Here is a 25,639-nt window from a genome sequence, read left to right as displayed (position 1 = left end):
AATTGCCCCCCGGATGTGCTCATTGTCCATCTCGGTGGCAATGATATTGGTAAGGACAGAACGCTAGACTTGATTTTTAGGATAAGGGATGATTTTCAATTAATAAAATTGCACTTCCCAGGGATATTAGTGGTTTTTTCCGAAATTGTCCCAAGACTAGCGTGGCATAAGTTTAAACACCTTAAACCGCTGGAGAAAATACGAAAGCGCATTAATAGAGCTGTTGAAAAATTTTTACCCCAGATGGGTTTCTTTTCTTTCAGGCACTTAGAATTAGAGGGTTGGGTAGATAGTTTATACAGGTCGGATGACACCCACCTTTCAGAAATAGGTTTGGACATCTTCAATTCCAATTTAGGCACATGTATTGAAAAGGCCGCGGTGTGGGGGTTGACAGGAGGGTCTTAATTCCCTCCTGTCTTTTGGATAAAGTTTTGATGATGTGTTATTTAATGGCACCCGGATCTTGGTGATCGGGTGGCTTACAGTGTTTCATATTTGCTATATTTTAAATATTTAATTATTTATGTTTTTATTACAAATAATAAATGGCCGCGGCCTAAAAAATTTTTTATTCCAACAAATGAAAGGTGTGGTGTCATTTATTTATTAGTATAAGTATAAGTTAAGGGTGATCCTGGATACTACCCCATGTCTTGTTCTGTTAATATGGCAATACTGACCAATCAGAATCCATCTGGTCTGTTCTGGAAGTGCTGACAGAGAATTTTTTATTTATTATTAATTTATTTTCAGGTACTTATATAGCGCTGTCAATTTACGCAGCGCTTTTACATATACATTGTAAATTCACATCAGTCCCTGCCCTCAAGGAGCTTACAATCTAAGGTCCCTAACTCACATACATACACGGTAGGGCCAATTTTTTTTTATACAGGATCCAATTAACCTACCAGCATGTTTTTGGAGTGTGGGAGGAAACCAGAGTACCCAGAGGAAACCCACGCAGGCACAGGGAGAACATGCAAACTCTCCCTGGTTGGGAATTGAACCAGCGACCCTCTTGCTGCTAGGTGAAAGTGCTAACCACTACACCACTGTGAAGAGGGATAACAGCAGTGATTCATATCCCCCGGACCATTGGAGCAGCTGTAGGGTTGCTGACAGCTTGGCAACCCTGGAGGTAAGTACAGCAGGGGCGAGGGGGGGGGGTTTAGGGAGAGTGTCTGGTGATAGTTCAAGTTTACATTTTCTATGTAAAGGTGAACTAATCCTCTACGGGCAGGAAATTATGGTAAACTCATTATTCGGGCACATATACCAAAAAAAAGATGTGACAGAGGAATTTAACTATCCCTCCTCTATCTAAATCAAAATAATTTTTTTTGGATTTGCTATAAGATTTGTTTAAGAACATTTTTTTATGTTTATTTTAATTACTTTTATTCCTGTACTCTGATCCATACTTTCAGCCCCACATCCAATCATTGTCCAAAGCTTGCCGCCTCAACTTCCGCAACATCTCCAAGAAACGCCCCTTCCTAATCAACGAAACCACAAAGCTCCGTGTTCACTTCCTGGTCATCTCTCCCCTCGACTACGGCAACTCCCTCCTCATTGGCTTACCTTTACATAGGCCATTCCCCTTCTGTTCATCATAAATGCTGCTATCAGACTTATTCACCTTACTAACCGTTCAGTAGCTGCTACCCTTCTCTGCCAATCCCCCAACTGGCTTCCTCTCACCCAATTAATTAAATTTAAAATACTAATAACAACTTATAAAGCCATCCACAACTCAGCCCCCAGCTACATCACTAACCTAGTCTCAAAATACCAAACAAATCGTTCTCTTCGTTCCTCCCAAGACCTCCTGCTCTCTAGCATACTTGTCACCTCCTCCCATACTTGCCTCCAGGACTTCTCCCAAGCCTCTCCCATTCTCTGGAAATCCCTACCCCAATCTCTGACTATCTCCTATTCTGTCCACTTTTAGACTACCCCTGAAAACCTGCTTTTTATAGAGGCCTACCCTGCCCCCACCTATTAACTGTACTTTTATTTTTCTCCATCAGCTCATCCCCCACAGGTATTACTGTCTGCATCTCTTAATCCGCTCTCTTAGATTGTAAGCTCTAATGAGCAGGGCCTTCTAATTCCTATTGTAATAAATTGTATTGTAACTGAACTGTCTGCCCTTAAGTTGTAAAGCGCTGTGTACACTATTAGCGCTATATAAATCCTGTATAATAATAATAAATATGTTATTTATGTTGCCTGTATACAGGATAAATTTAAAGGTTTTATAAAAAATAACAATGCATAGTATGCAAACATTTTCTACGATAGTCAATATGAACTGCAAAAAGAGTGCTATGTTTAGCATGACTAGATATAGCTGCAAACACCTTATTAATCTTGCAGTAGTTTCCATAACCTAAAGGTGTGATTTACTGAACATATTAAACAGATGACCCATGATTTTGAAAAAGAAGTGAAAGGTAGATGAGAAATGTAAAATTAATTATAAGTTTACTTACCTTGGGTGCATCTTCTCTGGAGATGGATGGATTAAACACCTTGCTTGCTAAATAACTAAGTGCTTCTCCGGTCTTAGTGTTACCGCCTTTATATACAATGCTTTGGAGGGCCAGTAACACGTCTTGAGTGGTTTCATAATCTGACAATTCAATGCTCATCCTAGAATGGTTAGAATAAGTGGATAAAATGAATATCTGCACTCACGAAAATGCATACAACATGTTGAATATTCTCAATAAAGATAATACATTTCTCAGTCAGTCATCTACAAGTGACATATACTGTATCTGTACTTTAATAACTATGGTAATAATTGTGGTAAGGGGACCATGACTATTTTGTATCCTTTAGGCAAAAACAGTCATAACAGCACCAGGATTCTTCTGTGTGTAAATCTGTCACCTTCAATAATGACCGAGGAGCTTTCTTATGTTGCTATTTTACACTGCCTTAAACTTGGCAGCAAAAATTAATAAATCATGCTGGCATTCTTCTTCAGGAACTATTTTAATATATTGGTTCAAATTGGACAGGCTATAACTATAAATACACTGAAAAGAACTTCACAAACCTTTTCATATCTGACTACATTTTTGTTTGTATTAAGCCCAATTACAGTGAAATACCCAGTTGTAAAAGAAATGGTAAATTCTGTATAAAACAGTATTCTAGTTTGTAGGCTTTGCCTATGTATTGCACACTGCAGTCATTGTGCACACAGCACTAATAATTTTTTGATTACATGTTTGCATTATTTCGAATCCAGGTTAGAAATCATAAAAATAAAACCGGGAAGGCTTCAAAAAAAAGTAGGTGCTATAGGTAATACTATTAGTATGACTTGTTCAAAAATACTTTATTACAGGACGTTAAACAGTATACAAAACACTAAATGAATGATTACCACCACCCAGTACCAAAGTTAAAAAATGTCAACGTTCTCATACATCAATAAACAGAGTCCGGACTCAGATGTTACCTGAAGGCTAAAAATGTAAAGGCTCAACCAAAATACTTCCATATACTCACAGATCTCTCCTATTTGCTAATGGCATTTAAACTCGATCTTAAGCGATCTCGCCATCAGAAATTCAGGGAATAGATCCAGATGAAGAGAAGTCAAGGTTGATTCAATATATCATGACTTATAGTGATATCATATCAATTGCAGCAATTGCTATGTCCAGAGTAATAGATAAAGACCAAAGCATGCAGAGACAAGCTGATTCAAAAGTTAGTGATCAATTAGGAGTGGGATTGTGGCGGTAACGATGATAAGTAAGATCGTTGTGTTTGCCCACAGTGGGGATTAATTACTGCTCAGTCTCAGAGTATAGCACCTATTGTACCTACCTTTTAGGAGCCTTCCCAGTTTTATTTTTATAGTTTTGTGTCTGGGTACGGTAATCAACACCATAATGGTGGTATAGTGGACTTCATAAATTATGGGTCCTCTTTAGTAGGGAAGTTCTGTGCAAATTCCCTACTCTTTATATTATTTTCCAGATTAGAAATCAGCCTGTCTATGTAACTCCCCTTGTTACCATAAAAGTACAATTGTAATATCAATGTGAAACCTACGTAATCGTGTGCATAAAAAACTTCAATTGCGCCAAATAAACAGAACAGTTATTTAGAAAGATGCTGAGTGTATCTGTTTGTGTCTGTTCCCCACTGCAGTAGCTTTATTAATTTGGAACTACTAATCGATATGAGAATTGGAGTTGCCTATCAATAAAATTACCAAAACACCAGTGCTTCACAATCTAAAAGATAAATTACCACTTATGGACCAACCACGCAGATATACTGCGGCAGGGCGGCCCTCCTGCGTGAAATCACGTACCTGTACGTGATTTCGTGCACAGGGTCTGGGGCGCGAGCGCACGTGACAGTGGCCTGCTCCTGCTTTTTGGGCACAGCAGGAGCCAATCAGTGGGTCTGGTGGACGTGATGTCTGCCGGGACTCACTGATTGTTTAAAGGAGAGGCAGAATGTTCTGTCAGAGAGGAAGATGGAGATCTTGTGTTTCTGCTAAGCAGAAACATGGTTCTCTGTCTTCCTCCAGTTAAGCCACCCCCACACAATTAGAAAGAACTCCCTAGAAGCACACTTAACCCTTTGATCGCCCCTGATGTTAGCCCCTTCCCTGCCAGTGTCATTAGTACAGTGAGAGCACATTTGCTTAGCACTGATCACTTTATTAGTGTCGCTGGTCCCCAAATAAGTGTCAAAAGTGTCAGATGTCTAATTTGTCTGCCACAATCCCGCTAAAAATTGTTAATCACCTCCATTTTTAGTAAAAAGAAAATAAATAAATACAAATTCCATAAAAATATCCCATAGGTTGTAGACGCTATAACTTTTACGCAAACCAATCAAAATACGCTTATTGGGATTCCTTTTACCAAAAATATGTAGCAGAATACATACTGGCCTAAATTGATGAATAAATTAGATTTTTTTAATTTTTGGGGGGGTATGTTTTATAGCATAATGTAAACAATATTAGTTTTGTTTCAAAATTGTCTTTTTTGGTTTATAGTGCAAAAAATAAAAACCGCCAAGGTGATCATATACCACCAAAAGAAAGCTCAATTTGTGGGGAAAAAGGACATAAATTTTGTTTGGGTACAGCATTGCACAACCTTGCAATTGTCAGTTAAAGTAACGCAGTGCCGGGTCAGGGGAAAACCACTTTATATTGCATACTCACTTTGTAATGTGTTGGTATACAGTACTGGTGGTAATAATTAAATAGGTATTTAACTTCATATATTTCGTAAATTTCAATGGAATAGGTACATCTACGTTACTCCCCATGTAATAGTACTAGAGCTTGGTAAAGTTACACAGACACCAAGCACTACATTGTGGGATAGGGGGAGTGTATAAATGTGGGGTTTATTGAGGGTTAAAGGAATAGAGACTGTTCACTTAGCAAAGTGTATGTTCACTTAGCAAAGTTAATGAGGTAAAGCCTTGTTCACACCCAGTGAACATACATGTAGTTATGTGAACAGCCTTTAATCCGTTTAGTAAACAGGCTCCAGGATCTGATTACCTTGTTGAATCTCCATAAACTGCAACTCCAAAACGCATTCCTTCCTTCCCAAGTACCTCTGTATTCTGAAATGAAGTAATCATACTCCTTATAAAGTCTTTAATAATCTGGAAGTTTTCCTCTCCAACACTCCACGATTCATCTATCAGGAATACGATGTCTGCTGCCTCGGCAGATCTGCAGTCTGTACAAGGAAATTTTAAAAAAAGTATCATAATGTCAATGGATTCCAAAGAAAAATTGTTAACATTTATTTGTGTGATATAGATATACAGTAATTAAATATAAAGATGAAACTAATGTATTTCATCTTAAAAAAAACTACTCTATAGAGTAGAATTACAATAGATCTAAACAAGAAATATTTCTTTATTTTTTAAAAGGCAGAGCCATCTAGCTATTTATATAGGACAATAACATGTTTTTCTCTTATTTCCACAGCTGAGAGAGAGGTGTTAAAAATGTTGTATATGCATGCCCTGCTTTAAGGTCTAGACTTTCCCTTTTTTTAGAGTTGGAATTTGATGTTTGCACTGTTATCTGTGACCCCATAGGGGAGATTTCCTATAACGTTTATTCCATGTGACACCAGGGCAAGAAATGAGGCTGCCCAGAACATGAAGATAAAGACTGCAAAAAATAAGACACAATTCTACTAACAAAAGTGATTTTGTTGATGGCTGTTTCTGCATTGGTGAGATTTCCTATTATATTCAGATCCTCTGAACCTCCTACCCCTCCAATCACTAGGACAGGGAAAGGAAATCCCTCCAGTTGGACATATGGACAACAATGAACACCTTTCAGAGACTCTAACACTTACCCACTATACCCAAAACAAATAATACACAAATTATAAAATACAAATAACATTTTACAGTGCTACACGTGTTTACTTCCTCTATGAGTATTACTGAATGTCATACCTTCTAACTGGCCCAGTGCTGTCCATTTTGCCAAAAAAGCTGTGAGTGCGAAAATCCTGAAGTGCAATAATATCTTCATAGTGTCCGATTTTTTTCTGCTTGTTCTGCTTTTTTTACTCTTAATGCTGAAGTTCTATTAAAAATATTTTGTAATGGGATCTGCAAGGTACAATCAGAAAATCTCAGAGAAAGCATTAACAGAAAAATGTACAATACAAGAATTCAGCCATGATGGGTCAACATCTCTGGAGTTGGGTGGTTGTAGAACCAGTGTGGAAACATTGTTGCGTGGTGGGTTATCATTATAAATGAGTCTCTACATCACTGTATGACATCTTTTATGTTGGAATTACATATAAAATAATAATAAAAGACTTTGCTATGGTATCTGTGTTAATATTAAGTTATTACATTTCTTGGAATGAGAAAGAAGGGGTGCACATATACCCCATATTAATTTCCAGATTCCGATATAGTGCATCCAGAAAGTATTCACAGTGCTTTTTCCACATTTTGTTATGATACAGCCTTATTTTAAAATGAATTAAATTCATTATTATCCTCAAAATTTTACAAACAATACCCCATAATGACACCATGAAAGAAGTTTGCTTGAAATTTTCGCAAATTTAATAAAAATAAAAAGGAAAAAAATTACATGTACATAAGTAATCACAGCCTTTGTTCAATACTTTGTTGAAGCACCTTTGGCACCCTCAAGTCTTTTTGAGTATAATGCTACATGCTTGGCACACCTTTTTCTGGGCAGTTTATCTCATTCTTCTTTGCAGGACCTCTCAAGCTCCATAAGGTTGGAAGGGAGGCATCGGTGCACAGCCATTTTCAGATCTCTCTAGAGATTTTCAATCTGATTCAAGTTTGGTCTCTGGCTGGGCCACTTAAGGACATTGAGTCCAGAGTGCTCTGGAGCAGGTTTTCATCAAGGATATCTCTGTACATTGCTGCATTCATCTTTCCCTCAATCCTGGCTAGTCTCCCAGTTCCTGCTGCTGAAAAACATTCCCACAGCATATTGGCCAGATGATGAGCAGTGCCTGGTTTCCTCTAGTCATGACGCTTGCCATTCAGGCCAAAGAGTTTAGTCTTTGTTCCATAAGACCAGAGAATTTTGTTTCTTATGGTCTAAGATTCCTTCAGGTGCCTTTTGGCAAACTCCAGGCTGGCTGTTATGCACCTTACTGAGGAGTGGCTTCCGTCTGGCCACCCTACCATACAGGTCCGATTGGTGGAGTGCTGCAGAGATGGTTGTTCTTCTGGAAGGTTCTCCTCTGCCCACAGAGAAATGCTGGAGCTCTGTCAAAGTGGCCATGGGGTGCTTGGTCATCTCCCTGACTATGGCCCCTAGTCCCCCGATCGCCCAGTTTGGCCAGGCGGCCCACTCTAGGAAGAGTCCTGGTGATTCCAAACTTTTTCCATTTACAGATGATGGAGGCCACTGTACTCATTGGGACCTTCAGTGCTGCAGAAATGTTTCTGTACCCTTCCCCAAATCTGTGCCTCGATACAATCCTGTCTCAGAGGTCTACAAACAATTCCTTGGACTTCATGGCTTGGTTTGTGCTCTGACATGCACTGGTAACTGTGGGACCCAATATAGACAGGTGTGTGCCTTTCCAAATCATGTCCAATTAACTGAATTTACCACGGGTGCACTCCAATCAAGTTGTAGAAAAATCTCAAGGATGATCCGTGGAAACAGAATGCACCTGAGCTTAATTTTGAGTGTCATAGCAAAGGCTGTGAATACTTATGTACGTGTGATTTTTTCAGTTTTTATTTTTAATACATTTGCAAAGATTTCAAACAAACTTCTTTCACATTGTTATTATGGGGTATTTTTTGAAGAATTTTGAGGAAAATAATTAATATAATCCATTTTGGAATAGGGTTGTAACATAACAAAATGTGGAAAAAGTGAAGAGCTGTGAATACTTTCCGGATGCACTGTAAGTCCCCCCCCCCCCCCCCTCCGCAAGGTACCTGTTGAAGGCACGTGGCCTGGGTACAGTGAGGAGGATTGCACACTTGCCAGCCTCCCTTTCCTGCAGTACAAACAAATAGGCACTGCCCCCACCTATAATTGGCCTTTACAGCAAGGAGCAAAAAAAGGAGCATGCCAACAAAACCAAAGAAAATTCCCAGCTTGACTTACTGACCAGTCTGCAACCAACCAAATTATCCTGTCTAGCAGTATGCGTTAAAAACAGGGGTTTAGTTTGTACACATTTGCAAATACATGCATAAGCTACAGAGCCACTTCATGTCACCCCAGTATTATCTGCACTGCAGTCCTAACTCTAAATTTTGAGAGCCTTCACAGTGTAAGCACATGCATTATAACAGATAAGCAGAGGGCAGGTAAGCCTGGAGGGAGCCCATCCCTCCCTAAAGGCACAGGGGCACACTGGACACCCAGCATATAGCACAATGGCAGTGAAGGTATCTAGTGTATTCTCTCATCAATATTCCAACAGTACAGACAAATGGCCACTGCCCTCACCTGTAAATGTCCTTTGCAGCAATAAGCACATGGAAGGGCAATGCATGTCAAACAAAACCCAAGAAAATTCCCAGCTCAACTCACCAACCAGCCTGCAATCAATCAAATTATCCTGTCCAACAGTATACGTTAAAAACAGGGATTTCATTTGCAGACATTTGCAAATACATGCTTAAGCTGCAGAGCCACTTCACAGCACCCGAGTATTATCTGCAGTCCTCTCTTTCCTAGCCACCTGGGGACAGTACTTATTTAAAAAAAAAATTTGAAAGGACGAGCACATAAATTCCATATCTGTTCCACAAAAAGGAATGTGAGGGGTTTTGGGGGGACTTATCCAAATCTGAAAGCCCCCTTTATATTAAGGGGCCCCCACATATTCAGGTTCCCCCAGAGGAATGAGTATGGAGCACACGAGTACCTCATTTTATGAATTCCTCTAAAATATAAAAAGTATAATAAAATAAAAGTCCTTTATTTTAAAAAATGTAAATTATAACCCACAATGTACATTTAGCATCAATTACAGTGATCCGCCACCCCCATGACCTGTTGTCGATCCAATTGCTCCACTACATGGGGATTCTTCCCTGTTGCTACTCCCATAAACATAACAAATCCTCATTCAGGCTGCTGCTTTTAAAACAACATCATGGGATCATGAGCGACGTCATTGATCAAATTTTATTAATGATGATGTCTGTGGCACAATCAATACTACATGTAGCACCCTCCTAGGTAGGTGCTAGGAAAATACATTTGGCAGCTCTGTTCTGCTTATCAAGAGAGCCAGATCTGCTAGTTTGAACTAGTCCCATGTTTCCAGGTGTGATTTGTTTGGGTCTAAGGGAGTCTCCCCACTGTATCCAATAAGAGAGCTTGCTGGATAGTGGAGGAAACCTAGCCAATAGTGCACCAGGGTTTATGGATGTCTCAGTGGGTGGGCATTGTTGCAATGCATCCTGGGATTGGCTATAAACCATGAGGGAGCATGTGACAGGGGGTCTTTTGGCGGGAGCAAAGTCCCAGGAGGAGGTGGACGGCTGTCTCTCCTCCTGCAGAGTGAGGAAGGTGGTCCAGGCGGCCGGCCTAGGGACCAGGAGTGGAGCCGGGCTGCAGAGGATAAAATGTGCTGACCAGTGGAGCTGTTGGGCAGAGAACTTCGGGAAAAACAGTATCGTAAGTACTGAAGGATCTGCCTAAGAGAGGGGACCACTCCTGAGAAGTCAGGGGATCAAGGAGCCGGCTCACTCAGAGTGTTACAGTAAAGGGGGTGCCAAGTAGTTAAACCCTGAAGATAGAGATAAAGAGGGCGCCAGGAAGGGCCCTGAAGTTGTTCAGCAGTACAGTCTACCACAGAGTACAGCTTGCCTCAGGATAGAGTTTACCTCAGGAAGCTTAAGCAAAGCCTTTCATAGTCAAGGGCAAAGTCAAGCAGCGGCCTATCCATGCTGCTAAATCCAATCCAAAATAGACTATTATGCAAGTATTTCCATGTTCCAAAAGCTCCTATAGCTTCTTGAGTGTGATTTCTGAATCCTTGTGACAGACAGAGTATCTATGTCCTATTTTTTATTATCTCAAATGCACAGTGTCAGATAGCTACTGTATGTGTGTAGTGATCACCTTCCAGTACATTAGTAGGTACACTTGTGTATTACAATATAGTTTACATACAGCACTTGTTATTTAAGGTAACCCTGTTTTCTTCTGGTCTGAGATTCTATAGCTAGTTTTAGCTCAGGGCTCAATAACCAACATAGGCTTGAGCCAGGATAGTCATCCAATGGCCACTTCTGGAGGTTAGAGGGCCGGTTGCACATCAGATTAAAAACTACAAGGGAGGGACTAAAACACACAGTAGAAATGCTTACTCTATGTTACAGAGCAACACCGTAGTTTCTGCATTTGAGAAGCTACGTTTCAACTGGTCAGACAACAGTTGGAGGATGTCCCTATTATTGCTGATCTTTTCTTCAGGTCTCTGACACAAAGACAGCGCCTCATCATGATCATCCTCAGGGGCTCCTGTAACTAAACTTTTCTGCAACATTCATCTGGAGGTATCTCTATTAATAACTATATATACCCGGGTATATGTGCACAATTTCACCAGGACTCACACTGATAACACCTCTGGGTACATTGCATGTATGTACCGTTACTAATCTATTCTTATATAAAGCTTGCATTATTTTTATACTGGTGTGCATCTTTATATTTATGGTTAATGTTATATGTGGGTTGCAGTAGTTCCTAAGCTTCCAATTGCTTTTATTAGATTATTGGTTAATTTCCGATGAAGGGATTCCCTCTCTTCACAGAGGTCATGTCAGGGATAGAGACACTCCCAACTTTATTATCAAAACCACTCTTCCACTTAGCTAAGGTTCTGGTTCTCTTTTGTACCTACAGGTTTAGTGCACTATCCTGTATGGGGAGGGTTATTTCTCATAACTGCAAAATAGAGCAATACCTAGATATTCTGCCACCATTTATCATTCACATATTTACTTTTAACACTGTTTCTCAAACCTGGATTTCCCAAGGGAAATGTAATCTCTGGCTGGGAGACTTGGTTATCCTTAATTAGAGACACAATACAAGATCTTATTATGAGTGGAAAAGCCTTTCTTTGGGCATATCTTAACATAACTTCCACAGAACAAACAATATCACTGGCTACAAATGTAAACATTTTTGACCAGGATATTACTAACATATGCATTCACACCCAAACTAATCCTTTGGGAAAAGGAAAAAGAAACCTCTTATTTATATCTGCATTTTGTATGACTGCCAGTCATAAAAGGCAGAAGCCGTGATTAAATCAAAAGAAAAAAAACAGGGATGAATATTCAACCAATAGATTGGGTGGATATTTTTTATGAAATACTCAAAATCTCACTAAATATTATTTTAAAGGGGTAGACTTTAAAATATGTTTAAACTGCCTGAAAATGTGTCTATTAGGGCAGCAGGCTATTCTCTTAGGTTCACAATGGCATTGGGACTGAAATGCCTATTGTGTTACTTCACATTTTAGATGCTTTTCAGAGGAGTTAGAAATGAATTTGAGCAGCTTTCTATGGAGGAGGGAAGGAGGGCAAAGTATGGGCATTGTTGTAGTGCATTAAAACACATGCCAAACGTCCCCGGAGCATTTAGAGCTCATTTGCAGATTGCTTCTATTGATTTTAATGGAGTCATTTGGTAGGTCGTAATGTCAGCTGAATGTTCAACGCAAGATCAAAATTAACACAAAGCGATGCAGATGAGAGATTTTGACATTTAAGAACAGAAATTTGCTTGCAAAGAAACATGAAGCTAATCCCTATTCTTGTCTAAACTAGGCTGTATACTGTTGGTGGCCATGTTAAAAGGTTTTCCAATTTTTGACAGTGCTTTTAAATCATATTTTTATTCGACTAATTCTGTGTTGATTATATTTTTGTAAATTAAAAATGAAATAATATATTGAACAGCACACACCTCTGAGAAAATACAGTAGGATCCCTGAATCTCACTTTTAAAGTTACAAAGTAAGTGGACTTTTTCTCACATGTTAACATAAAGCTATGCTAACAGATATGCTGGGATGGAAAAATAGGCTCAACAAATAATTCAAATGGATACAAATCAAACAAAATAAAACCTAGAGTTCTATTCCATTATTCCCAACTGAGGTATTCAGGTCACTAAACTCAAATACTTCAAGTATCACTAAACACACATTTAGAAAGTCCTGTATTATTTTCATATGAATTAGCTAAGCGTGGCCTTTTTTTATGATTTCTATCCACTTAGAATGTGCCTTTTATATTTTAGCACTGTGTAAATTTTGTATGCTAAGTCTAATAGTTTCTAGGTCTATGCGCATGCTTGCACATGTGATAGAAACAGGAACAGTTATGTTACTAAAGTTGCTTAAAAAAAGGTAATGAATGAATAAATCTCTTAGGTAGACTCACTCAACATGCAGATGCACATGCATGCCATGTCCTAGCAAGAGCATGCTTCTAGGGTGACAACACTGCTCCTGCAAATACTCACACTGAGGGAAATTTGTCACTCTAGGGCAGGTAGTACCTTACAAGTTGAATCAACAGATGAAAATTGAACAAGAAAAAGCTTGCATTAAATAGGCAAGTCTCTCAACTAATGACAAGGATGGTGAGCTACTATTAGGATAATATTAATGACTAGATAAAGGGCTATTAACATTTTTTTTTTTTTTTTCATTTTACCCTGAATGTATGGTGTTTCAGACAAAAACCATTTGTAGTAGAACCACATGTCATATTTCTATATCAAGATAAAGGCAAAGAGTACTACTAGCTATGTCAGTGACTGATTATTTTCTGTTGATTCATTTCACATCTAGGGGTTTATTTATTAATGCTAGAGAGGGCAAAATTTGTCACAATTCTGCAGAGAAAAAAAATCAGCTTTCAGGTTTTATTGCTAATTTATGATTAAACAAGCTGAAGTTAGAAGCGAATTGGTTTCTCTACACAATTGTGATTAATTTTGCCGTCTCTAGCTTTAGTAAATGAACCCCCTAGAGTTCATTCACACAGATGACCGGGGAGGGGGGGGCAATAAAGCAAGCGACTGAGCCCCGCTGCCACCTAAACACAGAAATGTAGCCACCCAGGGCTGTGCACATGCCACAGTTGTGGAAAAAGTTAAATAGCATGTTGCATTCAGTGGGTAGTACCATAACTGAACAGGACCCATTCAAGTGTATAAGGCCCCTATGCTACCACCCTTGCAGGACAGTAGGTCACCATTCTGAGGGTAAAACAAGTGGTCAGGAGGCAACACTTTGCCACACGTGTTAACAAGCAAGGCAGAGCAGCCGGAGCGATTCACCGGTAGGGGCAGTGTGGTGTATAATTTAGTGCATCACACAGCTCTTTTTTTTTTTGTTGTTTTTAAATAAACTTTATGCTAAGTGTACAAAACGTACACTTCATTCACTGCATTGTAGGGCAGTGTGATGCACTGCACTGCCCTACATTGCAATGCCATTTTGCGTGGTGCATTGTGATAAAATTCAGCATGTTTTCACTTTACCGCAGCACGTTGCAGAGCGAGACTAGGCTGCATTGCAGTGTGAATAGAACACATAGGAAACAGTTGTTTCCTGTGTGTCCCTACAGTGACAGACGTTTTACAATGTGGTAAAACCTCTGTCATTGCATATGTTGTGAACTAGCCCTGACATGCACACTGGCAAAGAGTTTTGCTTACCCCTTGTAGACTTCTCATGGTGGGATTGTTGCTTTCTAAATGAAATATTGTCTAATAAAGTAATGTGTTGGTTTATGCACAATGCTGGTGCACTTTTATATGTTGTTAGCATGAAAGGTTACTACATATATACTGTAAAACATATTTGTTAATTAGGCACCAATCTCTAATATCACATCAAAATAAAATACTTTCATAGTCCCTAAGACTTACATTTTAGGTTCATATTTCCCCAGAACTTGTTAAAAAAAGCTTTATGCAAAAAACATACAGTGTAATAAACTCACTGTAGCAGTAATGACAATATGGTATCACAACAAGAAACGGGTGGACACTCTTAGTTTGTGGCCTAAATGGCAATTGTAGTTCTTATTGTTAGTAGCAGCATGTAAACCTGCCCTTTAATAAACCGTGGCAGATGTAGGATGTGCCTGTTGTTGCAGGTTTAGTTAGAATTCTGTTCTCATTCTGTTGGAATGTACGCATTTTAACATCTGCCTTTGAACTTTGATACACTATAATATTTTTGAAATACTCACAAAAGATCTGCGTGTAAACGAAATGGCATGTGTGTTCAGTTACTGACATCTCACAATGTGTACTGGAAAGAAAACAATCAATGAAATTGCTGTGCCATGTACTAAAACTCCTGTTTGTTTTAGTAACAGCAAAGTTGGAGCTCAATAACTTACAAACTGGCAGCAACAATGTACTACTACTACTAAGAATATTTACGCTAGTCAACACATGGGCATTAGGAATATGGAAGTACATATGTTTCTTTTTTTTTTCCATTATCAATTTGTATTTGACGAAAACGGTAAATTTTCAAAGCAAAGTAAAGGAAAACTGAGTAATCTCAGACTGCCCCCCCCCCCCCAGAACAGGATTGGGGGAAAGAACTATAAAGAATTTCTATGCGCCCTTCTAAGAGGGCGATTAGTCACAACAAATTATATTACATCGTATTAAATGCTACATAAGCATGCCAGGAACTCTAACTGTGTCAAAACTGAAAGAAACAGCCTTTACTACTAGTGTTGAGCGAACACGGACTGTATTATTCGTGTTCGTACCGAATAATTGGATTTTTTGTACCCGAACACGGACACGGACACTTTACTGTATGTTCGGGTAAAAATCCGTGTTCGGTCGTTTTATTTCCGGGTTTTGCATGCTTTGGCGCTCTTTTCATGGCGGGCTTTCAACAGCCAATCAACAATCGTTTAACTGGTGTGCCTTAAGCCATCCCAGCCATGCCTGCAAATGTCTTAGTAGCTGTGATTGGCCGTCTGAAGCATGTGACCAAGTCTTTATAAGTTCGAGGCAGCCGCAGCGGCGTCATTATGCTGCTTATATCAGGGACAGAGCACACATCAACGTGCTGGCTGCTGATTAGGGAAAGATAGGCAGGAAAAAACCATTTGTGTCCGGATAGAATTGAGGGACAGGTCGGAGTGTTTAGGCAGGGCGAGTTGTAGGCATTTTAGGGATAGAGTCTGCTGAATTATAGGGTCAGTGTCTTCTACAAACTACAATCGATATTGCTGTGTGGGGGGTGGGGTGAATCTGCACTCAATCCTGATCTACGATCTCTTCTCAATCCTGTTAGGGACAGAGTCTGCTGAATTTTAGGGAAACTGTGTTCTACAAACTACAATCGATATTGCTGTGTGGTGTGGGATTGGAGATAGGCAGGTGTCAGTGATCCACATCCATTTTTCTGTGTGTGAGCTGCAGTGAACACAATCTTTTTGGGCTGCAGTGAACACAATCTTTTTGGGCTGCAGTGAACACAATCTTTTTGGGCTGCAGTGAACCCAATCTTTTTGGGCTGCAGTGAACACAATCTTTTTGGGCTGCAGTGAACACAATCTTTTTGGGCTGCAGTGAACACAATCTTTTTGGGGTGCAGTGAACAAAATCTTTTTGGGGTGCAGTGAACACAATCCTTTTTGGTGTGCAGTGAACACAATCTTTGTGGGGTGCAGTGAACAAAATCCTTTGTGGGGTGCAGTGAACACAATCTTTTTGGGGTGCAGTGAACAAAATCCTTTTTGGGGTGCAGTGAACAACATCCTTTTTGGGGTGCAGTGAACACAATCTTTTTGGGGTGCAGTGAACAAAATCCTTTGTGGGGTGCAGTGAACACAATCTTTTTGGGCTGCAGTGAACACAATCTTTTTGGGCTGCAGTGAACACAATCTTTTTGGGCTGCAGTGAACACAATCTTTTTGGGGTGCAGTGAACAAAATCTTTTTGGGGTGCAGTGAACACAATCCTTTTTGGTGTGCAGTGAACACAATCTTTGTGGGGTGCAGTGAACAAAATCCTTTGTGGGGTGCAGTGAACACAATCTTTTTGGGGTGCAGTGAACAAAATCCTTTTTGGGGTGCAGTGAACAACATCCTTTTTGGGGTGCAGTGAACACAATCTTTTTGGGGTGCAGTGAACAAAATCCTTTGTGGGGTGCAGTGAACACAATCTTTTTGGGGTGCAGTGAACACAATCTTTTTGGGGTGGAGTGAACAACATCCTTTTTGGGGTGCAGTGAACAAAATCCTTTTTGGGGTGCAGTGAACAAAATCATTTTTGGGGTGCAGTGAACACAATCTTTTTGGGGTGCAGTGAACACAATCTTTGTGGGGTGCAGTGAACACAATCTTTTTGGGGTGGAGTGAACAACATCCTTTTTGGGGTGCAGTGAACAACATCCTTTTTGGGGTGCAGTGAACACAATCTTTTTGGGGTGCAGTGAACACAATCTTTGTGGGGTACAGTGAACAGAATCTTTGTGGGGTGCAGTGAACACAATCTTTGGGGGGTACAGTGAACACAATCTTTTTGGGGTGCAGTGAACACAATCTTTGTGGGGTGCAGTGAACACAATCTTTTTGGGGTGGAGTGAACAAAATCATTTTTGGGGTGCAGTGAACAACATCCTTTTTGGGGTGCAGTGATCAAAATCCTTTTTGGGGTGCAGTGAACACAATCTTTTTGGGGTGCAGTGAACAAAATCCTTTGTGGGGTGCAGTGAACAGAATCTTTGTGGGGTGCAGTGAACACAATCTTTGGGGGGGTACAGTGAACGCAATCTTTTTGGGGTGCAGTGAACACAATCTTTGTGGGGTACAGTGAACAGAATCTTTGTGGGGTGCAGTGAACACAATCTTTGGGGGGTACAGTGAACACAATCTTTTTGGGGTGCAGTGAACACAATCTTTGGGGGGTACAGTGAACACAATCTTTTTGGGGTGCAGTGAACACAATCTTTGTGGGGTGCAGTGAACACAATCTTTGGGGGGGTACAGTGAACACAATCTTTTTGGGGTGCAGTGAACAACATCCTTTTAGGGTGCAGTGAACACAATCTTTGTGGGGTGCAGTGAACAACATCCTTTTAGGGTGCAGTGAACACAATCTTTGTGGGGTACAGTGAACAGAATCTTTGTGGGGTGCAGTGAACACAATCTTTGGGGGGTACAGTGAACACAATCTTTGTGAGGTGCAGTGAACACAATCTTTGTGGGGTGCAGTGAACACAATCATTGTGGGGTGCAGTGAACGCAATCTTTGTGGGGTACAGTGAACACAATCTCATACTTCTGAAGATTTGAGGGTGCTGCCTGTTCCATACTCCCCCTACTCCTCATCTAGCCTTTTAGGGGTACAAACAATAGTAATTGGGGCCTAGTGTGGTTGTGTACGTGTGATATACATACACTTTTTTTGGATCATATTTTCTATTCCGCTATTTAATCAAAAACCTTTGGGGATCAGTTAAATTGGGGGATAGTCTGTGTTGGTACGTGTGAGAGAGATCCACCTTTCCAAGTTGTTGGGGTTCATCTCATACTTCTGAAGGTTTGAGGGTGCTGCCTGTTCCATACTCCCCCTACTCCTAGCCTTTTAGGGGTACAAACAATAGTAATTGGGGCCTAGTGTGGTTGTGTACGTGTGATATACATACACTTTTTTTGGATCATATTTTCTATTCCGCTATTTAATCAAAAACCTTTGGGGATCAGTTAAATTGGGGGATAGTCTGTGTTGGTACGTGTGAGAGAGATCCACCTTTCCAAGTTGTTGGGGTTCATCTCATACTTCTGAAGGTTTGAGGGTGCTGCCTGTTCCATACCCCCCCTACTCCTCATCTAGCCTTTTAGGGGTACAAACAATAGTAATTGGGGCCTAGTGTGGTTGTGTACGTGTGATATACATACACTTTTTTTGGATCATATTTTCTATTCCGCTATTTAATCAAAAACCTTTGGGGATCAGTTAAATTGGGGGATAGTCTGTGTTGGTACGTGTGAGAGAGATCCACCTTTCCAAGTTGTTGGGGTTCATCTCATACTTCTGAAGGTTTGAGGGTGCTGCCTGTTCCATACCCCCCCTACTCCTCATCTAGCCTTTTAGGGGTACAAACAATAGTAATTGGGGCCTAGTGTGGTTGTGTACGTGTGATATACATACACTTTTTTTGGATCATATTTTCTATTCCGCTATTTAATCAAAAACCTTTGGGGATCAGTTAAATTGGGGGATAGTCTGTGTTGGTACGTGTGAGAGAGATCCACCTTTCCAAGTTGTTGGGGTTCATCTCATACTTCTGAAGGTTTGAGGGTGCTGCCTGTTCCATACCCCCCCTACTCCTCATCTAGCCTTTTAGGGGTACAAACAATAGTAATTGGGGCCTAGTGTGGTTGTGTACGTGTGATATACATACACTTTTTTTGGATCATATTTTCTATTCCGCTATTTAATCAAAAACCTTTGGGGATCAGTTAAATTGGGGGATAGTCTGTGTTGGTACGTGTGAGAGAGATCCACCTTTCCAAGTTGTTGGGGTTCATCTCATACTTCTGAAGGTTTGAGGGTGCTGCCTGTTCCATACTCCCCCTACTCCTCATCTAGCCTTTTAGGGGTACAAACAATAGTAATTGGGGCCTAGTGTGGTTGTGTACGTGTGATATACATACACTTTTTTTGGATCATATTTTCTATTCCGCTATTTAATCAAAAACCTTTGGGGATCAGTTAAATTGGGGGATAGTCTGTGTTGGTACGTGTGAGAGAGATCCACCTTTCCAAGTTGTTGGGGTTCATCTCATACTTCTGAAGGTTTGAGGGTGCTGCCTGTTCCATACCCCCCCTACTCCTCATCTAGCCTTTTAGGGGTACAAACAATAGTAATTGGGGCCTAGTGTGGTTGTGTACGTGTGATATACATACACTTTTTTTGGATCATATTTTCTATTCCGCTATTTAATCAAAAACCTTTGGGGATCAGTTAAATTGGGGGATAGTCTGTGTTGGTACGTGTGAGAGAGATCCACCTTTCCAAGTTGTTGGGGTTCATCTCATACTTCTGAAGGTTTGAGGGTGCTGCCTGTTCCATACCCCCCCTACTCCTCATCTAGCCTTTTAGGGGTACAAACAATAGTAATTGGGGCCTAGTGTGGTTGTGTACGTGTGATATACATACACTTTTTTTGGATCATATTTTCTATTCCGCTATTTAATCAAAAACCTTTGGGGATCAGTTAAATTGGGGGATAGTCTGTGTTGGTACGTGTGAGAGAGATCCACCTTTCCAAGTTTTTGGGGTTCATCTCATACTTCTGAAGATTTGAGGGTGCTGCCTGTTCCATACCCCCCCTACTCCTCATCTAGCCTTTTAGGGGTACAAACAATAGTAATTGGGGCCTAGTGTGGTTGTGTACGTGTGATATACATACACTTTTTTTGGATCATATTTTCTATTCCGCTATTTAATCAAAAACCTTTGGGGATCAGTTAAATTGGGGGATAGTCTGTGTTGGTACGTGTGAGAGAGATCCACCTTTCCAAGTTGTTGGGGTTCATCTCATACTTCTGAAGGTTTGAGGGTGCTGCCTGTTCCATACCCCCCCTACTCCTCATCTAGCCTTTTAGGGGTACAAACAATAGTAATTGGGGCCTAGTGTGGTTGTGTACGTGTGATATACATACACTTTTTTTGGATCATATTTTCTATTCCGCTATTTAATCAAAAACCTTTGGGGATCAGTTAAATTGGGGGATAGTCTGTGTTGGTACGTGTGAGAGAGATCCACCTTTCCAAGTTGTTGGGGTTCATCTCATACTTCTGAAGGTTTGAGGGTGCTGCCTGTTCCATACCCCCCCTACTCCTCATCTAGCCTTTTAGGGGTACAAACAATAGTAATTGGGGCCTAGTGTGGTTGTGTACGTGTGATATACATACACTTTTTTTGGATCATATTTTCTATTCCGCTATTTAATCAAAAACCTTTGGGGATCAGTTAAATTGGGGGATAGTCTGTGTTGGTACGTGTGAGAGAGATCCACCTTTCCAAGTTTTTGGGGTTCATCTCATACTTCTGAAGATTTGAGGGTGCTGCCTGTTCCATACCCCCCCCTACTCCTCATCTAGCCTTTTAGGGGTACAAACAATAGTAATTGGGGCCTAGTGTGGTTGTGTACGTGTGATATACATACACTTTTTTTGGATCATATTTTCTATTCCGCTATTTAATCAAAAACCTTTGGGGATCAGTTAAATTGGGGGATAGTCTGTGTTGGTACGTGTGAGAGAGATCCACCTTTCCAAGTTGTTGGGGTTCATCTCATACTTCTGAAGGTTTGAGGGTGCTGCCTGTTCCATACTCCCCCTACTCCTAGCCTTTTAGGGGTACAAACAATAGTAATTGGGGCCTAGTGTGGTTGTGTACGTGTGATATACATACACTTTTTTTGGATCATATTTTCTATTCCGCTATTTAATCAAAAACCTTTGGGGATCAGTTAAATTGGGGGATAGTCTGTGTTGGTACGTGTGAGAGAGATCCACCTTTCCAAGTTGTTGGGGTTCATCTCATACTTCTGAAGGTTTGAGGGTGCTGCCTGTTCCATACCCCCCCTACTCCTCATCTAGCCTTTTAGGGGTACAAACAATAGTAATTGGGGCCTAGTGTGGTTGTGTACGTGTGATATACATACACTTTTTTTGGATCATATTTTCTATTCCGCTATTTAATCAAAAACCTTTGGGGATCAGTTAAATTGGGGGATAGTCTGTGTTGGTACGTGTGAGAGAGATCCACCTTTCCAAGTTGTTGGGGTTCATCTCATACTTCTGAAGGTTTGAGGGTGCTGCCTGTTCCATACCCCCCCTACTCCTCATCTAGCCTTTTAGGGGTACAAACAATAGTAATTGGGGCCTAGTGTGGTTGTGTACGTGTGATATACATACACTTTTTTTGGATCATATTTTCTATTCCGCTATTTAATCAAAAACCTTTGGGGATCAGTTAAATTGGGGGATAGTCTGTGTTGGTACGTGTGAGAGAGATCCACCTTTCCAAGTTGTTGGGGTTCATCTCATACTTCTGAAGGTTTGAGGGTGCTGCCTGTTCCATACCCCCCCTACTCCTCATCTAGCCTTTTAGGGGTACAAACAATAGTAATTGGGGCCTAGTGTGGTTGTGTACGTGTGATATACATACACTTTTTTTGGATCATATTTTCTATTCCGCTATTTAATCAAAAACCTTTGGGGATCAGTTAAATTGGGGGATAGTCTGTGTTGGTACGTGTGAGAGAGATCCACCTTTCCAAGTTTTTGGGGTTCATCTCATACTTCTGAAGATTTGAGGGTGCTGCCTGTTCCATACCCCCCCTACTCCTCATCTAGCCTTTTAGGAGTACAAACAATAGTAATTGGGGCCTAGTGTGGTTGTGTACGTGTGATATACATACACTTTTTTTGGATCATATTTTCTATTCCGCTATTTAATCAAAAACCTTTGGGGATCAGTTAAATTGGGGGATAGTCTGTGTTGGTACGTGTGAGAGAGATCCACCTTTCCAAGTTGTTGGGGTTCATCTCATACTTCTGAAGGTTTGAGGGTGCTGCCTGTTCCATACTCCCCCTACTCCTCATCTAGCCTTTTAGGGGTACAAACAATAGTAATTGGGGCCCAGTGTGGTTGTGTACGTGTGATATACATACACTTTTTTTGGATCATATTTTCTATTCCGCTATTTAATTTAACTGGGCCTCCATGCGAGACCTGTGTGCCTTGTTGCGCTGTTTTGAGTACTCCACCAACATGGCCAGTGGCAATGACGCCGTTCTCAGCTTAACTATCCCACTTCTATGCCTCCTTGAAAAAACAATTCGGGCGATGATGGAAGAGGATGTGGCACAGGATGAGGAGGAGGAGGAGGATGAAGAGGTAACATTTCCAAGGCTTTCAGGGCAGTCATTCGCAAGGGGCTCCGAGGGTGGGTTCCTGCACACGCAAACGCCAGGGACGCAATTGTCCAGCAGGGGCACAGTTCTGGAGGATGAGGAGGATGAGGAGGAGGAGGAGCTGGAGGAGGAGATGGAACCATGTTCACAGCAGGGTGGCACCCAGGCCAGCTCATGGCCATCACTGGTGCGTGGCTGGGGGGATACAGAGGACACGGACGATACACCTCCCACAGAGGACAGCCTTTCGTTGCCTCTGGGCAGCCTGGCACACATGAGCGATTACATGCTGCAGTGTCTCCACAACGACCGCCGAGTTGCCCACATTCTAACTTGTGCTGATTACTGGGTGGCCACGCTGCTGGATCCCCGTTACAAGGACAACGTACCGTCCTTAATTCACTCACTGGAGCGCGATCGCAAGATGCGCGAGTACAAGCGCACGCTGGTAGACGCCATGCTGCTGGCATTCCCATCTGACAGCGGGGCCACAGTGGAAGCACAAGGCAGAGGAGGAGGAGGAGGAGGTCGCCAACGCAACCAGGGCACCGCCAGCACCTCAGAAGGCAGGGTTAGCATGGCCGAAATGTGGAAAAGCTTTGTCAGCACGCCACAACAAACAGCAGCACCAGCAGCTCAGATGGAACGTCTTAGCAGGAGGCAGCATTTTACCAACATGGTGGAGCAGTATGTGTGCACACGCCTACATGTAGTGAATGACGGGTCTGCCCCCTTCAACTTCTGGGTCTCCAAATTGGGCACATGGCCTGAGCTTGCCCTTTACGCCTTGGAGGTGCTGGCGTGCCCTGCAGCCAGTGTATTATCTGAACGGGTATTTAGCACGGCTGGGGGCGTTATAACAGACAAGCGCAGCCGCCTGTCCAGAGACAATGTGGACAAGCTCACGTTCATTAAAATGAACCAGGCATGGATCCCACGGGACTTTTCCGTACCTTATGCAGAATAGCAATGGATACCGACCTTACCCACCCATTGTTCCATTTTTGCTCTTTCTCACTCTTTTGGGGTGTACCCTCATTTAAAATTTTTGAAAAGAAGCAGTGTTGGCTACCTCGTCCTCCTCCTCAGGGCCAGATTAATGTAGGGGCTATTGGAGCTGCAGCTCCAGGCCCCTACCTTTTATATAGGCCCCGGGTTGGCCATATTCACTGTTACCGCTCTTCTGTCACTTGTAAACACAGAAGTCTGGCTTCTATGCTCGCTTCCCCAGGCAGCACCCTCAGAACCTCCCCACACAGCGTGAAGGCCGGACAAGGAGGGACAGTTGGCGATGCATGGATGTGTTTATGGGCTTCAGAGACAGCATCCCATGTTGAATTAGGCATGCATGGCTGCACCCTTCCTCCTCTGGGTGCATGGCAAGGCACGGCCCTTAAGGCCCTTCAAAATCCTCAGCACCAAGCCCATGATGCTGTTAATCCGGCCCTGGTCCTCCTCCACCGCCGCTTCCACCTACACCGCCCATAGGTGTGCGCAGCCTATTGCATTAAGGTGTGCACCCCAAAGTTGAAATACACATGCATGTGTTTGCCAGCAGGGAGAGTAATGTATCGGGGCCATGTACCTGTAGGCAAGGAGAAATAGAGCAGAGCAGGTCCCAGGGAGATCTTTCCCATCTCCTCACTGGCAATGCTATGTGCCCTAGGTGATTAGGGTGTGCCCAGGCACACCCAGCACACCCTGTGCGCACGCCTATGTCACCGCCACATCCACCACCACCTCAACCTCCCTCCTACTCCATATGGGCCTCGTCCTTCAGAGATGAAGAAGAACATTGTTTTATTTTTCTGTTTTTTTTTGTTGTTTTAAGTTATTTCCCTATCCACATTTGTTTGCAGAGCACTTGCCATGCTCTTAATTACGTTTTGCTGCCATTTGCAGCACTCTAGCCCTTTCCTTTGGTGTTTTAGAGCCATTTTAGTGCCTTAAAGTTCGGGTCCCCATTGACTTCAATGGGGTTCGGTGTCCGGGAAAAGTTCGGTAAAAGTCCGGGACACGGACCCGGACTTTTTTTTAAAGTTCGGCCGAACCCGTCGAACACGGACATCTAGGTGTCCGCTCAACCCTATTTACTACCAAAGTCCACTAAGAGAATAGTGGCAAACAAGAGAAAGAAAAAGAGAGATGAAAGAGGAAAAAAGAGTAGAGAGAAAGGGACCGGAACCCGTAGAGATGGGTACAGCATGAAGTGCACGGGGAGTGAGCCCAGTCTAGTCACCTCCTCTAGAGCTTCACATGTACATAGTCAACCAAAGGACTCCAGCTTGCTTCAAAAAGCTTAGTAGCGTCGTTGACCGCACTGATAATTTGTTCATTAGGCATAATCCAGGATACCTTTCTTCTATATAATGACATACACACAAAAGTCTTATTCCATGAGCGGGCTATAGTGAGTTTTGCTGCTAAAATTAAAAAAAAAATGAGTGGTTGTTTACATCAAGGTAAGTTTTCAACAGGTCCATTTAATAGAGCAATTCAAGGCTGTTGGGGGACCGGAATCCCTGAGATTTTCTGTATCAGAGTAAAAACCTTGTTCCAGAAACCCTGCAACCTTGGGCATTCCCACCATATATGATAAGTGCATTGTTCAAAGTGAATTACATTCTCAAAAGCATAGGGGAGAGGAAGATGGATAAAGCCTAGATAAACGGAGGGGAACCAAACCATCTAGTCATAACCTTGACATTGACCTCCACCAAAGAAATATACAATATGCGTTTTTAGGCTAAGTGAATAGAGGAGTGACAATGTTCCACTGTACTTCCCTGTCAAAGGCAAGATCCAAATCCGATGCCAACTTGTAAGGGAATCTGTCAGGAGAGTCTAGCATCAGCCTGTAGATAATAGAAATACCACCCTGAGCCCCACCTCTTGGGTACACCAAGTATCCTAGGAAATAGTCTTAGGATCGTTGGTCACAATCAGGCCTAAGGAATGCAGGAAGTGGGAAATTAAGTAGAACTATGGTCTGCCATTAAATATATGTGCTGCAGCCCTTGAATATACACACTTATGCACTTACAGTTTACATTTATTTCCGTAGAAAGTCCAACAAATGTCTGTTGATCCTGCCAGTGAAGTTCACTTAGTTC

At 41.7% G+C, this 25,639-nt stretch overlaps 1 protein-coding gene across 1 annotated transcript in view; it reads right to left on the bottom strand.

The window, feature by feature from the left end:
- Window positions 1–6,571, bottom strand: part of LOC309552573 (uncharacterized protein) — a gene marked incomplete at both ends in the record, with an annotated part of 487,483 nt that extends 480,912 nt beyond the window's left edge. The window contains 3 exons of the mRNA XM_082253522.1: window positions 2,502–2,661; window positions 5,567–5,750; window positions 6,493–6,571. Coding sequence (XP_082109648.1) covers window positions 2,502–2,661; window positions 5,567–5,750; window positions 6,493–6,571 — 423 coding nt within the window. The remainder of the gene's footprint in view (window positions 1–2,501; window positions 2,662–5,566; window positions 5,751–6,492) is intronic.
- Window positions 6,572–25,639: the final 19,068 nt, after the last annotated feature.

Source organism: Pelophylax lessonae (assembly GCF_965119305.1).
Source record: "Pelophylax lessonae genome assembly, chromosome: 4".
Lineage (NCBI taxonomy): Eukaryota > Metazoa > Chordata > Amphibia > Anura > Ranidae > Pelophylax > Pelophylax lessonae.
This window is presented reverse-complemented; position numbering and strand designations above follow the sequence as displayed.